This window comes from Pangasianodon hypophthalmus, chromosome 16 (genome assembly GCF_027358585.1).
Source record: "Pangasianodon hypophthalmus isolate fPanHyp1 chromosome 16, fPanHyp1.pri, whole genome shotgun sequence".
Classification (NCBI taxonomy): domain Eukaryota; kingdom Metazoa; phylum Chordata; class Actinopteri; order Siluriformes; family Pangasiidae; genus Pangasianodon; species Pangasianodon hypophthalmus.
Window position 1 is genome coordinate 6,500,250 of NC_069725.1, and position 17,794 is coordinate 6,518,043.

A 17,794-nucleotide genomic window follows, 5' to 3' on the forward strand; every position below is an offset into this window, starting at 1 on the left:
GTCAGATTCAAGAAAGCAAGAATTATGATTTTGAAGAAATATGTGCTTTTAATTTACAGTGTACAAGATGTTTTTCCCCCCTGGTGATTGAAGTGATGCAATAAAAATTTGCTTTTAACAAAATAATTGTGTTTAATAATTTGTAATTTTAATATTGATTGAGGTGAAATAATTATGATAAAATAATTTTCTCCTTGTTAATGCACAGCTCCACAGTTAATGCGTGGTTATGGTGTGCATTCTCGCATTTGGACCCTCTTTCCATCTTCATTTGTAATTATAATATAAGGAACATTAAATAATCTAATCTATTGTAGCTGATATGTGTGGAGAAGACAGTCAGAACTGTGGATCTCTCCACACTGGGGTTGCTTTACAGTGGCTAACGGACCGCCAGGCAGTAATGGTAACACAATACCACTCCATTTATACCATCTAGAATAACCCATTTGTTCCATTTCCCGAAAGTCATGTTACCCTTTCTTAGGAACAGGCCGACTCATTAAATATGGTTTTGTGTTCTGAGAAGAGGAAGTTGTAGGGAAGTGTGCTGGTGTGCAGTGGAGAATATTTCCTCAGCCGCTGCACTTTGTTCTTTACCGAGTAACAAATAGAAGAGCTGTACTGTAACCTTGGTGTCAGAGGAGAGCCCCTGAGCCACGCAGTTGTTATATTGGTGATTCTGGTGTGACTAAAAATACGCCCCTGGCACTTGACTGTGTTTCCACTTCGTTTTTTCACGGCCGGGCTGTGACGGGAACGTGGCGCCAGAAATAGGCCGAAGAAGACGGCAACGGCTAGAGACTGACGATTTCTCCCAGAGCTCGGCCTGAATCACCACCACGCGTGAAGCGCAGACGGAGAGACACAGGCGAAGGCTTAGCTGGAAATAGTAGCACTTCCATCTTGAACCCTGGCATTGTTGAAGAGCTCTACATTCTGCAGCTCCAACATTCCCAGCTCCAGTGCTGTGCGCTTTAGTGTGCTCAAACACACACATTGTAATATATTCACTATGAGTTGGCTGGTACAGCCGCACGATAATGGCTAAAATTATCACAGTTATTCATCACTTAATGAGAGTAACTTAACTGAATTTCATAACTAGGAGCTTAGAAATTATGTCCTCTATGCATTTCAGCTACAAAGTGGAGGGAAAAAAACACGGACGCCTCCATGTTCATCTTTTGATAACAATCTAGCTAGATAACTCTGATTACTGATTGTATATTTTCCTCCTCAAAAGAGCAAACTGTGTAGTCACTGTTATAGCCTGAACAAGCAAATATGTCTTGTGTTGAGTGATCTAAAATAAATGCTTGTATACACAATATAGCTTTAAAGTTAAGAAGTGCTACTTTGTTTATTGTTTGTGAGCGGCCATGTTGATTTGACGTCACTCACTGACCTCAGGATTGAGGAGACCGTCCCGTGTTACTGAGTAGGAATTCCAAGTTCTTTGGATTTTTCATAGCTGGAGGTTGGAAATTCCGAGTTATGACCTTAGACCTTTAGCATATGTCTTATATTGATTATTTCTAGTAATGTTATGTGTTATTTTTTATTTTTTATTTTTTATTTTTTTGGTAAAAATACAATGTGTTTATTAAAACACAGCTTTGTGCTCATCTGTCTTACACCCACTTGTCAATCCCACACGACTGAGAGATCTCAGAAGCTCAGGCCTCGTAAATGTATAGAGACCAGGTAATAGCAGGTGATTCGTCAGTAGGCTGTAAATGAGATTTTGTTTAGAATGTGACTGATTTATTTGCCTTATTTCATTCATAAAAGCACCTGACCTGTGTCTGTGGTTCCAAACCACTTAAGGCTTTTTAGGTTGTTTTGTTTCCCTTTTGTAGTTTTCTACTGGTTTATTTTGTTTTCCTGAATGCGGTGTGTGTAGAAGCTGGAAGTAGTGCACTGAGTGTCGAGTAAAACTTATTCAAAAACATGAATCTTTTCTTTAGCCTATTGTGTATCAGGTTATTGTGTACGTCACTTGTGACTCATTCTTTATTTCACACTAGCTGTGACTCATTTATTTATTTTGTCTATTCATTCATTCAGTTCACACTGGCCTGGATGTTATTCATTAATTGGAGCAGGGAGGTTTATTTCCGTGCTTTCTACGAGTAAGTAAATAAGTTAGTAAATACCTTGTGCAAATGGTGTGTTAGGTTATTATGAGTATGTGTTTCCACTGCATACTGTCAGAAAAAGTTTATTGGCTTGACGTGTGTGAGAAGGCGTTTTCTGTGCATTTTGCAAAATAACAGGTTTTATAAAGTCATGACTAATTCTCGAGAATTAAACGACTCAGCCGAGTATTTGAAGTTGTGAAAATTACCAATAAAATACACATATGTATATAAAATCTACAGATAAATAAATAACATGGTCCAGAAACGTGTTCATGTCATTATCTGACTAATAAAAATAATTCTTGTCTGTAGCGGTGTGATTCTGAAAATTACAGCACCAGGATTTTATATCAAACAGCAAAAGCTCGTATCAAGCCAATGCCATATAACAAAAATTAAAAACGTTTATGAGCGGTGCATTTATTTAAAAAAAAAAAAAAAAAGAAAAGAAAAAGCTTGACTTCTACGATAGTTGCACATAATATCTACTATTTTATGCTACTTGTTACTGAAATCAGTGATAAAAAAAGTACTTAAAAAAAAAATCACAAAAAGCATCAATGTACACTTTCTGGTTACTTTAATAGGAACCCCTGCTCATTCATGTGATTATCCAATCAGCCAATCGTGTTGCAGCAGTGCAGTGCATAAACTCACGCAGATACAGGGCAAGAGCTTCAGTTAATTTTCAGATCAAACCTCAGAATGGGGGGAAAATGTGATCACACTGACTTTGACCATGATATGGTTGGAGTATTTTGGAAACTGCTGATGTCCTGGGATTTTCACACACACACCGGACTATAGAGCTTACACAGAATGGTACGAAAAACAAAAAACATTCAGTGAGTGTCAGTCCTGTGAGTGGAAATGTCTTGTTGATAAGAGAGGTCAGAGGAGACTGACAAGTTCAAGCTGACAAGAAGGATACAGTAACTCAGATAACCCCTCTCTATAACCATGGTGTGCAGAAAAGCATTTCAGAATGCACAACCCGTTGTACCGTCAGGTAGATAGGCTACAACAGCAGAGAACCACATCGGGGTCTATCCCTGTCAGTCAGGAATAGGAATCTGAGGCTACAGTGGACACAGGGTCACCGAAACTAGACAGTTGAAGATTGGAAAAACATTGCCTGGTCTTTTTCAACTGGATATGATGTTGATTAAGACTATAAAGCACTTCTGAAAGTCGCTCTGTATAAGGGCATCTGCTAAACGCTCAGATTGTTATCAGTCTCAGATGTATCCTTTTCTGTAACCACCGTAGGTGCACTGCACCGTCAGCAGTTCACACGTCAGTGATCGTCATTGTTATTAACACTTCTGCAACAGAAATGTAGAGCAACAGCATCACAGAGCCAAAACAGACATTGTTGTTTATCCACTGATCTCACAGAAAGCAGAAAACGAAGTTTACCCACTGTAAAGCCACTCTATCCGCAGCTTTAAATCGAGCCTGATCTTTCCGACATCGACAGTAAGCTGCCTTTGTTGTGCGGTGTGCTCTGTACATGACTACATTTCCACTGATGCAGGCCTGTGTTGACTGTGAAAGTGATCACTCAATACGAAGTTTTTTGGCTGCATGATCATTTTCCTAGACAAATAATCTCTTAGCCAACTCCCTGTTATTTGTTTTAATTTTACAAGCTTCTTCCTTTCACTTCTCACCCCTGCGTATTCTCTCTTCCTCAACTCCACTTGTTTGCTCTTTGTGTCTGCCTTGTGTAGAGGTTTACCAACGAGGACCACCTCGCTGTCCACAAGCATAAGCATGAGATGACGCTGAAGTTTGGACCTGCCCGAACAGACTCTGTCATCATCGCAGGTATTTTTCCATCAAACCAGTTTATCTTGTAGAGATTGTGCAGTAGGCCAACACTTCCTTATACCCGAAAAGCAAAATATGTCTGTTCTCAGATTTTGGCTCACGTGGTGGAATTTACCACTAAAAAAAATATGATTAATGATTTAATTGTCCAGAAAAAAAAGATAGGAAAATGAGCATTTCCACCTTTTTAGGTTTGAGGAGAGTAGGAGAGGGTGTAATAATACTATCGCAGCTCTGCAGTCGAGCACTACTTGCTGGCAGTGGCAGTGGCAACAACTCAGCTGGATGGTGGACTTTTAGGTGATTCTGTAGTAATCTGCAGTGAACTATTAAAAACATGACTGCATTTTCTGTATAATACTTTTATAAATCGGTTGTCCAATGTCCACAAAGCTGACATTTTCAGTGCTGATCTGCTGCTGCTCAAAGCGTTTTAAACTCTCATAATCATGTTCTAATTTTCATTACCATTATCATTATGTTTAAAGTGTTACATTTGACACTTTCTTGTAGGCCTGTTTGATCTTTTTAGATTACAAATGTCTGCCTTTTTTCCCCCTTTTTGGCCAAAATCCAAAAAAAATTTTAATAAATGTAATAAACTGATGTTCACTATGTACTTGTCTAATGTTTGGTAAATTGAACATGTATTCACCGATTTTTATCTCACATTAATGAACCCAAAACGTTCTCCATCACGGGAGACTTACAAGTCTACCTATGAGCATGTAAGATGGTGGAAAGGGGTGGGGCTTAGATGAATTTTCGGTTAATATTAGACAGTTGAAAACACTTGTGCACCTGTCAATCATCCTAGATTTGTATGTCGATTGGCTCTTCTCCTTTTTTTTATTGGAGTAAAAATGACTGTTTTATACTAGTATACTACAACTCGTACTAGTATACTACGATGCGTAAACACAAAATGCGCAAACAATTGGCAGGTCTGGTTATATAATACAATCAGAGTAAATGTCACTGGACATTGTACCATTGTAAAACTTTGCAGGGATGATTAAATCGTTATCTCACACAAGCCTTCTGTAACAGCAGAGAAAATATAGTGACTGCTGAAGCATCATTGTGGTTGTAGGGGAGGGCAATAATGCAAAAATATTCATATTTAAAGGTTTTTTTTTTGTTTTTTTAACAATACATAACATGTATCTGGTGTTTAGGTTTGCTAACAGAGTACCACCAACAGCAAATGTAGTGCATTTAAAAAAAAAAAAAAAAAGAAAAAAAAAGAAACTATGGATTCAGTCATATTTGTATAGCTTCAAGAATAGATTACTTATTCAGGACAAAAATATCGCCACATTTAACATCCACTGCTTGTCACCAGGAGCTACAATGAAGTCAGTCAGAAAGTTTATAGTGACTAAAAGGAAGTATAAAGTGTTGTGAGTTTATGTGATCAGCCCTGCCTGTAATAAAAGCTGCATAACATTTTAATGCAAAAATAACCAAACATGCAGAGTTACAACCAAACTGTAACCTTATCCGGCTGATCGCTGTATTCTACCTTTAGCGGAGATGAGCATCAGTTGAGGACTTTTAGAACTGCTTATTTAGAGCAGTATGGCCATTCAGTCTTCATTCCCTTATGTAATATTGCTAACAATTTTTACTGTGCACTGAATAGAGGAATTGAGTATATATAGGTATTATACGTAATGAGATCTGTTTTCCGCTCCAGACCAGACGCCAACTCCCACTCGTTTCCTGAAGAACTGTGAAGAAGTGGGCCTGTTCAACGAGCTGGCCATGCCCTTCGAACAGGAGTTCCGTAAAGCCCAGGAAGATGATGACAAGAGAGCCAAGAACCCTGTGAGAATTGGGATTGGGTGGAGGGCTTCACTCGCTCAGGCTGAGCTGCTCCAGGCTGAGCAACTTCACTGTCTGTAGCCAAAATGTGGGGATTTATGGTCTGTGGACTGCTGTCTGCTCCCATGTCTCACACGCTCTCCCCCTTCCCCCTCTCCTCTCCTCTCCTCTCCTCTCCTTTCCTCTCCTCTCCTCTTTGCTATCTCTCTCTCTCTCTCTCTCTCTCTCTCTGTCTCACTTTTTCTTCACACTGCAGCTGCCTGCCCCTGGCTCTTCAGCTCTGGACATGAGTCTGCAGACGCCCTCAGACGTAGTTCGAGTGAAGGAAGAGGAGCCTGTCGAAGTGGACTCCTCCCCTCCTGCTAGTCCAGACTCCATCTCCAGCAAGTCAGACAGCAACAAGGAGGCCACGGCCAGGGGAATGGTAGAGCACAACACAAACACGCATAGACACAGAATGTACAATTCTCCAGAATTCTCTTTTGAGAAAACACAAAACCCACAGAGCCTTGCTTCATTCTTTGGTGAAGCATGTGCAAATCTTAAATGTCATTAAAACAGATAAGGAGCTGCAGAGTAAATCTTTTTCTCTCTTTTTTTTTCCTTCCTTCTTTACATAATTCCTTTCTCGATTTCCCTCCTTAATTATGTTTTTTTCTTTTTTTTTAAACCACTTTGTTCCTTCCCTCTGTCCTTCTTTATTTTCCTTCAGGCATATTTCCTTCTTTTTCTCCCTCCTTCCCAAAATCTGTACCTCCTTCCTTCCTTACATACTTATTTAATAAAATCCACAACTTCATTCTTCTGTACCAAATTTGCACCTCCTTCCTTCCTTTATTCTTTCCTTCCATACGTACGTCTTTATCTCCTTCTTTCTGTCCTTCTTTCCTTCCTTCCTTCCCTCCTTCCTTTCTTTCATACTTTCCTTCCTTCATTCCATCCATATTTTTACATTTCTTACCAAAATTTGCACCTCCTTCCTTCCTTTATTTCTTTTTCCTTCCTTTCTTCCAGCTTTCCCTTTGTACTTCTTTTCTTGCTTCCTCCCATACTTCCTTCCTTCACTCTTTTCTTTCTACCATACTTCCATACTTAACAAAATCCTAGCTCCTTTCGTACTTACTTATTTAACTAAATCTTTACCTCCTTTCATCCATCAATAATGAAATCCATACTTCCCTCCTTCCTTACTTATGTCATGAAATCTGTAGCTTCATCCATCCCAAAAGCCACACCACCTTCCTTCCTTCTTTCACTCTTTGTTTACTTAGAAGAAAGGAAAGAGGTAAATATTACACTTTCATGACTTGCTTCCTTGCTGTACTTTCTTACCTCCTTCTTTCCTTCATTACTTGTTTACTCAGTTGTTTCCTTATGTATTTCCTTTTTTACTTCAGTATTTAATCTATACTGGTTTGCGGTAGGCATGGCTGATGGGTGGCTCCACATATTTATGAGTCTGTACAGTGTCGTCAGGCAGCTGTGATAAGCAAAGCCATGAATACACTTTCACAGTGTTGTGCCAGTTTTGAGGTACAGCATGTCCCTGAAGTCAGCACAGTCATAAATGACACATTCAAGCTGAACTAATATTAGCAATGTATGTGCAGGGCATAATATTTATTGCAAAATAAAACAGAAGCTTTGAGCTATGCATCACACTTATTTTCCATTCTTTAAAACGTTTTCGCAATAATGACCTGCTTTGTTTGAGTTAAATTGGAAATTGGGGTTCTGCACACTGCGTTACAAAGGCATTATTTATTCAACACTTTGGCTGGACACTTAAAAACTGTGGAACTATTTTCTCAGTTTCAGTAAGTGTAGTTACTGTGGTGTTCCTCCGTTTAAAAAAAGCAAACAAAAAGCTATAAATAATAATAGGAATAATGAAATTTTAGTGACTGCTGATTATTTCAGTAACTTTCCTACTACTTCTGTAATAATGCTAGTGCTTAGAAACCCAGTGAATGCCTCATTGCTGTTTCCATCTTTATCATGGCTCCTTAAATCCTGGGTGAGTAGCACTGTTTTAACCACCTACATGTTTTTCCTTTCAGGAATCTCCTTCTAAACCAGCAGTAAGTTCTGCTCCTATGCCCACTATCGTCCGGCCCGGCTCTCTTCCCCTGCACCTCGGCTATGACCCCCTGCATCCCACCATGCCTTCACCCACCTCAGTCATCACACAGGCACCGCCCTCCAGCCGCACCCTTGGGTAAGTGCACTGCTTGCTTACCCTTTTTAATTCTGTTTAGTTTGGGATGTTGGGTTGATGTGATTATGGTCATTATGAGTCATTTAACTCTGAATGAATTTCAGAACTGTTTGTTTAGGGAATATGTCAGACAAAATAAGAATCTTTTTCACATGCTCGATTTATGATTAATCGGCCTCCGCCCTTATGAGAACTGCTCCTATCCACCTATTATTCTGTTTCATCATCTTTTTCCACTCTGTTAAGCATTCCCAGCAGCTCAAAAGAAGTAATACATGTCCTCACTAATTTGTCACTTTTGTGGCTTGTGGACAGTAGAGAGTGTTGCATTATATCATAACAAGGGGGAAAAGAAGAAGTGACATGGGTTTGGAAAGTACATGGAAAATCCTCGTACTTATATATTAGGGATGTAACCGAGTATGAACAGATAATGAACAGAATGAACAGATAATGTGTTCTAACAGGTACAAATCAGATACAGAAATGTAGCATTTATAGCATGCTTCATAACATCCTTCCTGGTCAGAGTGCAAGTGGTTGAAGCCAGTCATGAACTCGAGTGAGGTAGCTGAGGTTGAGTAACTGTCAGAACCATGCTGACAGTGCTGTCATTCCTTCCTCTGTGTGTGTGTGTATGTGTGTGTGTGTGTGTGTGTGTGTGTGTGTGTGTGTGTGTGTGTGTGTGTGTGGTTTTTTTGTTTTTTTTTCTTTAAATTCACAGGGTTTCATAGTGTATCTAGGAGTATAGTGGTAAGGTTCATATTTATTGGGAGTAAAAAAAAAAAAAAAAAAAAAAAAATAGAATCCTCCCTAATCTCTGTGCTCTGCTTGAAGGTCACCAACTGGTCCATACCCAATGATGATGCTTCCCAATGGCCAACCAGTTCCCGTGCTCCCAGGCCCTGTGCAAATGTCTTCTGTAATATCTGTAAGCTCTGCTCATACGTACTCTCACTTGTGTTTACAGTAAACTGAGTCTGTTGCCTTCAGATCCTGCTGTGGATGTGATCTATTCTGCGTTTTGTTTTCTAGCTGGCTAGGCCCATGTGTATGGTGCCCAACATTCCAGGAATCCCAGGGCCTCCGCTAGGTGGAAGCAGCAGTGGCTCCTCCTCTCCATCTGGTTACAACCCCCATACTGAGGCTAAGATGGTGAGCGAAACGCATGTTGTGTGTTGACGCCACAGTCTGTGAGGCAGGCAGACATGCTCTGAAATTCTTAGCCTGTCTGTGAGGGTATCTCATCTGGGTGCCACTTTTCACAACAAACAGACAAGCACTGACTGCAGTACTGTCTGTAGTTTTAAAAAGTGAAGCTTGGATACATTTGTGCTTGATACATTTATTTAAGTTTAACTCTGAAAAAGGCACTACCGATTCTAACACATAGGATTCATTTATAGTATATATGAATATGCAGATGCACAATCAGCTGGAATATCTAGATCCTGTTAGTTAACAGGTTAGTGTGTCTTTATGAGGTATAACACTCTGGACTGTGTTGTGCTTGTGCTCCTTCAGCGGCTGAAGGCGGCGTTGTCTCAGCAGACCACAGCGGCCTGTGTCAGTGTGGCGATGGGCTCCAGTGCCATGGTGCCACAGAGGATGGAGCAGAGTCAACTGCTGGTGCAGCAGCCTGATGCCCCATCCCCTGCACAGCCCCAGGTCCTCCATTTACCATCACACATCATATTACTGCAAATAGTTACCTATTATCTATCTATACTGCGCCTGCCTAGTAACATTTAAGGTTTTTCAGTTTCTATTAAACACAGAGTTCACTTTTTTGTACTGTACCGTTTAAACTTTAAAGAACACTTGGTCTTTATAAGTATATAAGCTCTATACGTATCACTTTTATGGATGACCGAAGATGAAAATTGTTTCCTAAGCAAAGAAAATCACAAGGACACAATAATTATTATAAACTTAAAAGTAGGTTTCCAGGGGTGGAAAAAAATGATAAATTTATTAGCTAGCCTAGTTAGCAAATAAATTATATACCTTCTTTATTTTTTCTCAAAACATTTAATGTTTAATGAGGTGACTGCAGGAGTGATGTAGGATGGCTTTGTGCTGCACTTTTATTTTGCTCAGGTTTGTCAGTATTTCAACATACCCACGTGTTGCTGATTATGAAATAATAGTCTGTCATCCATGCATGTGAATTAATTTGCCTAGTAAAAAGATTTTACCGGCAGGCAGATTTGGAAAGAGTAGCATTTGTGTCATATTATGAAGCATATTATGTTTAAATATGCATATTACATGCTTCTTTCATACCTTTTTTTTCTCCCTATAATCGCATAAAATAGAGCTTTTAAATGGACTTGTATTGTAACATTGTGATATGAATTTTTTGAATGCCTAAATAGTATGAAAATTCGATAGGTATTTGAATTGTAAAATGAATCCTGGTAACCCTAATCTGAACCCTGCAAGATACTGCAACCCTGAACATGCAAGACATACGAAAATGCTCCGTTAAAATAGTTTAGAGATTAATTGTTGGTTCTTCGGTGTCTAGGTCTCTCCAGCTCAGCCGACAGGCGGGCGACGTCGGCGCACAGTGGACGACGACCCAGACGAGAGGAGACAGCGCTTTCTGGAGCGTAACCGAGCAGCCGCGTCCCGCTGCAGGCAGAAGCGCAAGCTCTGGGTGAGCTCTCTGGAGAAGAAGGCAGAGGAACTGACGTCCATGAACGTCTCCCTCACAGTAAGTGTACTACACATGGTTCTCTTAAACCAGGTGTATGCTACAGCACTGTCATGTTATTCACAACCAGTTGTTGGCACAAATGATCCAGTGGTGTTAAAGTAGAAGATTATAGAGCTTTAAAGGAAATCATGTGAGGAAGTCATCTAGTGTGTGTCTAAGTTCAGCACTTTTCAGGAGCCACAGTCATTTCACGCCTTTACAGCCTGACAAGCTCTTACCTCCAGCTTGAGGTTTGTCTGATTCACCGAGAGCATCTGAAAATGCCAGTGGAAGTTTCTGTTTGATCAACATTTAAATGAGTCTCTGTTTGCACATTTGTGCTCATCTGTTCCTCTGTGTGTGTGTGTGTGTGTGTGTCAGAATGAGGTGTCTCTGTTACGAAACGAAGTGGCTCATCTGAAGCAGCTGCTGTTGGCCCATAAGGACTGTCCTGTCACCACCTTACAGAAGAAGGCTGCCTACCTGGGTGAGTCACTCCATGAGAAAAAGGATCTGTAAAAACATCAATGTGTGTGTGTTTAGATAACATAAAACTGCATTTGCCAGCTGTGAAGAGATCCCATACACAAATGAGCGTTAAAATGTAACTTGACTGTAATGTTTTACAAACCAAGTTATGCTTTTGTGAATTAAAGCTTGTCACAGCAACACATTACCATTCCATTAGTTTTGTAGACAGGTTGTAAACTGAAAATTCACTGGAAAAAAAAAAAATCGGTGCACCAGGTTTTGCAATGGGTGCAGCACAAAAAATCAGGAGGAAAACACACAAGGTCATGTAAAGGTTATTTTTTTTAATTTTGTTTAAGCTTTTGTGCAACTCTGTAAAAGCTCATTTTTTCCCAGCCAAAAGTGCAATAGGCGTGACACTTCAGTAGTTTAGTTTCTTTCCTGTCTTTTTGTTGCTTCAGCAAAACCCAAAAGGACAACCACTGAAATAGTGGAACCAACGTCATATCTTTCATATCTTTTAATATCTTGTGTGAACTATAATCTATATACAGTGTACACATACACGTCTAATATTTGATGGTAGAATTATAATGTAGAATGTAACTAAAAAAAGAATTTTAGCACTGAATTTATCCCTTAGTATGTATTTTCCTGTACACTTTTTGGAGACAACAGATTGCCATACAGTTTAATTATATTTATGCCTATTAATGATTTTCTGTGTAATTCTTTTATATTTATATATTTATATTATATATATTATATGGAAGCTGTTTGTCTGTACACCTGGCTGTCTGTCAAGATATAGAGTTAAAGATATACATAGTGAGGCATTGATATATGGATATAGAGTTAAAGATGTATAGATAGAGAAAAATAGAGAGAGAGATATATAATTTGTTCAGCTGCTAATCTGCTTGAGAATTTGATCAATAATGTTTTTTGCATATTGGATTAAGTATTTTATTCAGGACATGTGTGAGTGGTGTCTCTGATCCATGCCTGTTGTGTCTTCCAGGAGAAGAATCCATGAAGGAGGTATGCGAGGCCACGGGTTCTCCAGCTCCTGTGATCCAGCACAGCTCCGTGGCGCTGAGTCCCTCAGGATCGTCAGGGCCGAACGGCGTGAGCTCACGGGCGGCTGCCGAGGCCGTAGCCATGTCCGTGCTAGCAGGCATGGGCACCCAGCGGGCAGAGAGCGGGCCCTCACACGTCATCATGACCACACAGGCCCAGCCCTCGGCCAGATGATGAGCCTAGCACTAGGAGAGGAGAGGAGCGAGGGACGAGGCCAAATCATCCCTGTCCTCTTTTTCTCCTCTTCCTGGCCCTCTCTCACGCTGTCACGCTGTTCTGGCCCGGAGCTGGCCCAGAGAATTTTGGGAAAAAACTTTGGAGAACGAAAGAGCTTCCTGTTCACTATGCCATAGACTACGGGGGCTGGACTCCGATCCTCATCCTTATTCTCATCCGAAATCCTTACTAACTCCACTTTCGCTCCATCATCCCTGCCCTCCTCATACTCATCGCCTTCCATCTTCACTCTCCTCATTCTTCAGTTGAACTGTAGGACAGAACAGTGCTTCCTGAAGGACTGACATGGTGACTGTGATCTGATGCATAGGTATTATGCACACGTGTGTCTCATTTACACGTTCATAGAGCAATGTGGATGGCTGATCAGTGGCAGTAAATGAAAAGGAAGTGCTGCCACCGCGTGTGTGTGTATATGTGTGTGTGCACGTGTGATGGGATGGGCGATATGGCAAAAATATCATATCACAATACGTGAAGATATTTCTACAATACGTGATGCGTACCAAGGCATTAAGTATGGTTGAGTACCAACAAAAACAGTGAAATATGATGAGCTCAGAGATTCGTAGCAAACATTTCAAAAGTATTGAATGAGGAAAAGAGGGAATATTATATAAATGATGCAGAAAAAGAGTTTAACATCCAATCTGCTACATGTTACAGTGCGTAAATATGTGGTTATAAAAGCACTGACAACTGATGGGTCTGTGGACGTGGTGTTCATTCATGTTTCATTTCAAAATACACCCACAAAAATAGGAAATTACTCCATTTTTTCATAAAAATATATAAAAATATTTGACTCTCTTTCTTCAGTTTCAAGTATTTCTACTTGTTTCACGACACAAAGCCTAGAAATGAAATATTTATGAATCCATAATTTTTCCATCAGTACATTTCAGCTTGAACAGAGTCGACCTGGAAGTACAAGGAGTCAAGATGTGTACTCTGGTTTATTTAGTTTTCATAAAAGGTATGATAAAAGTGGGATGAACTCTACATTTTCGCTGATAAAGATTTTCTGAAATTGCAGCACCTGGAAAATCCGGCTGATTTATTTTCAGCCTCCATGTCGTCCTCCTTTACAGTCACCTTCTTGCTATTTTTAAAAGCACATCGTTCATTCATTTTCGCCCCAGAATGAATCTGAAATCCTGAAAAGCAAGCAAACGAGAAATACAAGAGCTTTTTTTGTAATAATTGTTATTGTAAAGCCAAAAACTCCTTTGAACATGTCGTTTGCGTATAATTATGTTTTTCACTTTGAAAAAAAAAAAAAAAAAAAAAATGAACGAAACGTACACAGACCCTAAAACCAGATACTCGCTAGAGTGTATTGTGACATTTTAATAGCGCGATATTGATATTATATTACCATATTGACCAGCCCTAGCGTGTGGTGTGGTGGTGTGCATGCTCACACTTACTGCCTTTGACATTTTACTCGCATGAATGAGGCTAACGATTGCACCACAACTCTGCAATACTTTTTATGAAAGGAAAAAATTCCTGTGTGCGTCGGTTAAATCTGGTCCCTCGCATTTTGGCTCGGTTTTCATTTCAAGGAGACCAAGAGAACGCCTCGGCTGAACTTCACCAAGATCTGACCTCATTTCTATCCCTTTATAATATGTTTTATATGCAAAGCATTTATATAATCAGTGAGAATATAGTATGCTTGTGCGTGTGTGAGTCTGTGTGTGTGTGTACAGGAATGTACATCAGAGTATAACAGTTTATAATTCATGGGACTGATACACTAATGTTGGCAAGCTTTATTTTTATGCTGTTTGCTATATTTTTGGCACATCCTCCTAAACACATTGCTTGATCCAGTCTTTTGGTTTTCCTTGTAGCCTTGTGCCGGCCCCCTTCACGCCATAAACTGGCTCATGGTTACATTTCATTGTTAATTGAAATCTCCTTGCTGGGATTCCTGTGTTGCGTCAGAGCTAAATGATGGTGCCAGCATGTCTGGCGTATTTTTTTTTTTTTGTCTCCTTGTAAAGTTCTCAGTTATTAGCTCTCCTGTATGTCCAGGTTGTGTTAGAGCTGAGCCTCGGAAAAGTCCAGCTGTTTATCCATTTTGCCTCTTGGATTATTTTCTAATTGTTTTAAATGGAACAAGGCTTTCCCCTGTGAGCCTTTCTGTTTAAAAAAACAAAAAAAAAAACAAAACCGAATCATTGTCTCTTCAGGCAATTATGAAGATGTTAAAACATATTGTCTCTATAGAAGGCATGTGCCGATGATCAGTTATATGATATATTGCAATATTTAACACAGTACTGATGTCGTAGATACTTCATTAGTATCATTAGTATCTCTACATTCCATTTGAGAGAAGACTACCTATGTAGGCTAAATGAAAAGATTTAGCTTTCATTATCTTAATAAGCCTATAATTATTTTATACTGACACAGCAAATATTAACAATAATGCTACATTTATATTTGTACAGTGCGTTGGTATCAAATTAACCACAAAATGTGAAAACTGTCTCATTCTTAAACAAAGAAAATTATTCAGAAAGAATAATTTTAGCGTAAACAGGCATGTGTTTGTATTTATTAACCCACAGTAACGTTTTCTTATCAGATATTTACCAAGAATTTTTACGCATTCTGAGATCCACATAAACATCGTTTAGGACATGTACTAATTAAAAAATAATTCGAAAAACAATGCGGTTGAGTGCAGAAGTTTGCATACCCTTAGGCCAAAGTTTATAGCAATGGCATTTGGTATAATGGATTTGTTTTAATATCGGCACATGCCTACTATACCCACTCATTAACGCGCTCACGCTCAGAAATGCATTTAAATACACACCCTGTAGTGTTGCTCGATCAAAAATATTCTGCCTTAACACTTGCTGCAGTGCCTCTAAAGCCCTGGTCAGGTTTCACAGTTTTCTGGTTGCCCACAGAAGTCTCTGTGCCAAATATAGGAATCAACCAGGACATTTTAAAAAGCTTTATATTTTGTATTGCAACAAATGTAATTACAAATGCCTTTGTAGATCTTGAAACCGCAGGGAGAACATCGTGAACTGTTCTCTTTACTGCCATCTGGACCTGATTCGCTGTTACTGCGTTACATTACTTTACTGAGAGGTGAAAGGAAACTGGACTGTTCTAAAACTCTTGAGTTCCCTTTAATTTTATTGCAAAATGTATGATCTAAAGGGGTAGTTTGGTAAAAATGAAAATGTACACAATTTGTAGTTATTGTAAATGTAGTCGATCAGCCAAGACATGTATAGTGCGTGAATTGTCAAGTAATGGAAATCTGTCTCACCTAAAAAAAAAAAAAAAAAAAAAAATCAGAATTTTGAGGCTCCTGAAAAACATAAAAGCCTTCACCCTCTCGTCTGGAGATCGCAAGTTCGAATCCTGAACACGCTGGGAGCCAAAGGAACAAAACTGCCGGTGCTCTCAGGGTGGGAGGGATCACATAGTCTCTCCTAGTCTCTCTCCCCTGTCAATCATAGCGACGCTAGCCAATCGTGGGCGTCTGTGAGCTCATGTATGCAGAAGAGGGTGGAGAGCGCTTTACTCTGTGTGTGCTTAGAGAAATTAGGAATGGGCTTTTGATTTTCCAAGCTGGCTGCCATTAGTTACACAGTGAAGTTTTAATTCATTTTTATAGCATGCAAGTGAAACTGTAAAAAAGCAAACATCTTGTCTGATCGAGTACATTTGGCAGAAATGTGAATTTAATGTAAAGCAGATTTTTCACCCAACTATTTCTTTAAACTGAACAGGGAATGTTTAGCAGTAATTGTGTGACTTGAATTTCCCTTAATCATGTACTTTACACAGAGTGTAATTAGCGAGAGAATGTAATGGCACGTCGAAATGCACTAAAATGTGATAGAGGTTTGTAGATTTTGTATTTTATGAACTTTGCTGCTGAGTTTGTCCTTCACACAGCATGTCCAATGTCAACATGAGTTTGCATATATTTTAATTCATGTTCGCGTAAGGTTCAAGGACTTCGCAGCAGCCACTTATTGCTTATCTTACAGTACGATTACGCTCTGTTAATGCTGGACTGAGCGATGTGGCTTTCATGCTGGCGCTGTTCTCAGTCTTCATGTTCTCATATGGAAAAAGGAGGGCAGGGAAAACTTTCAGCTTTCATATTAATGATTGCCGGCACTTTTTTCTACATCTGTTCTTTATTTTGTGCAGCGAGGACTGTCATAATAAATACTTCTTTAACCCCCCCCCACCCCCCACCCTTTTTTTTTGTAATACTGAAATGTAGAACATTTTAGACCTCCTACATGTTTTTCTTCATGAGTGTCTCTCCTAGTCACTATGTAATCATATTTTTCGCAGATGTTTTTTTTTTTTCGATTTTTGAAGACTAGTCAGAATGCCTTAAGAGAGATGTAGCCTTTTATATATTATGTGACTGTTTTCACTTCCCACTCATTTTGACAGCAGATTTTTTTCCCCCAGAAATTTGGCCTTGGACTTTTTTTCTACTCCATACTTTCAATGTTAATACACCGTTAATTTATTAAGGAATTAATGCAGAATAATGAAAATTATTATAAAAATATAATCCCTCAGAACTGTATCGAATAGTAATGGTTAACATGGTATGTAGCTAGAAAGGCAACTATTGAAAGATGTTCTTTCGGCTTCTAATTGTAAAGACACACTCCCGGTTGGACTGATTTTAATTTTAGACTTTATCTTCTTTACTGTACATATGTGTATCATATATAAATGTATTTACTTTTTCATGCATGTTGAAGTGAAATACGATGCACACTTGCAGTGCTGCAGTTTTGATTAAAGAAAAAGCAATTAAACACCATTTCTGTGTCTTCTGGGTCTGTTATAAATGTAATTAATCAAGTGAAGCAATAAAGTATTTTATATGCTGAGCTGGAATGTGCTAGTGTTTAAAAGTTATGGCTTTTTTTTTGTTAAAAAAAAAAGGAAGCAATAAAGATGTAATAGGAGCACTACATAAAAAGCATGGCTTTAAATGATAAAAGGCATTAAAACCACTAAAAGGAAGCTATTTATACTGTAGCACGCCTAATTAGACATCCAGTAATGATGCTAACAGAGCTCGAAATAAAAAATATAGCCGCAAGCAGTGATCTGTGGGGTCCAAGCACTCCTCACAAATAGCACTCCTTACAAATAGCGTCCCCAATGTCCAGTTCTTGCCAGGATGCATAGAACAATAAAGAGATCATACATGAACAGGCTCATCATATATCGTGACAATAGCTTATGGTAGGACTTATGGTT

General features: G+C 39.1%; 1 protein-coding gene across 2 annotated transcripts in view; it reads left to right on the top strand.

The window, feature by feature from the left end:
* atf7a (activating transcription factor 7a) overlaps positions 1-17,418 on the top strand; it is a 32,834-nt gene extending 15,416 nt beyond the window's left edge. For both annotated transcript variants that reach the window (XM_026920575.3, XM_026920574.3), the window contains 10 exons: positions 3,878-3,974; positions 5,677-5,807; positions 6,061-6,228; positions 7,865-8,022; positions 8,860-8,953; positions 9,058-9,177; positions 9,547-9,690; positions 10,553-10,741; positions 11,105-11,210; positions 12,216-17,418. In XM_026920575.3, coding sequence (XP_026776376.1) covers positions 3,878-3,974; positions 5,677-5,807; positions 6,061-6,228; positions 7,865-8,022; positions 8,860-8,953; positions 9,058-9,177; positions 9,547-9,690; positions 10,553-10,741; positions 11,105-11,210; positions 12,216-12,448 — 1,440 coding nt within the window. In that variant the 3' untranslated portion in view covers positions 12,449-17,418. The remainder of the gene's footprint in view (positions 1-3,877; positions 3,975-5,676; positions 5,808-6,060; positions 6,229-7,864; positions 8,023-8,859; positions 8,954-9,057; positions 9,178-9,546; positions 9,691-10,552; positions 10,742-11,104; positions 11,211-12,215) is intronic.
* The last annotated feature ends 376 nt before the right edge of the window (positions 17,419-17,794 follow it).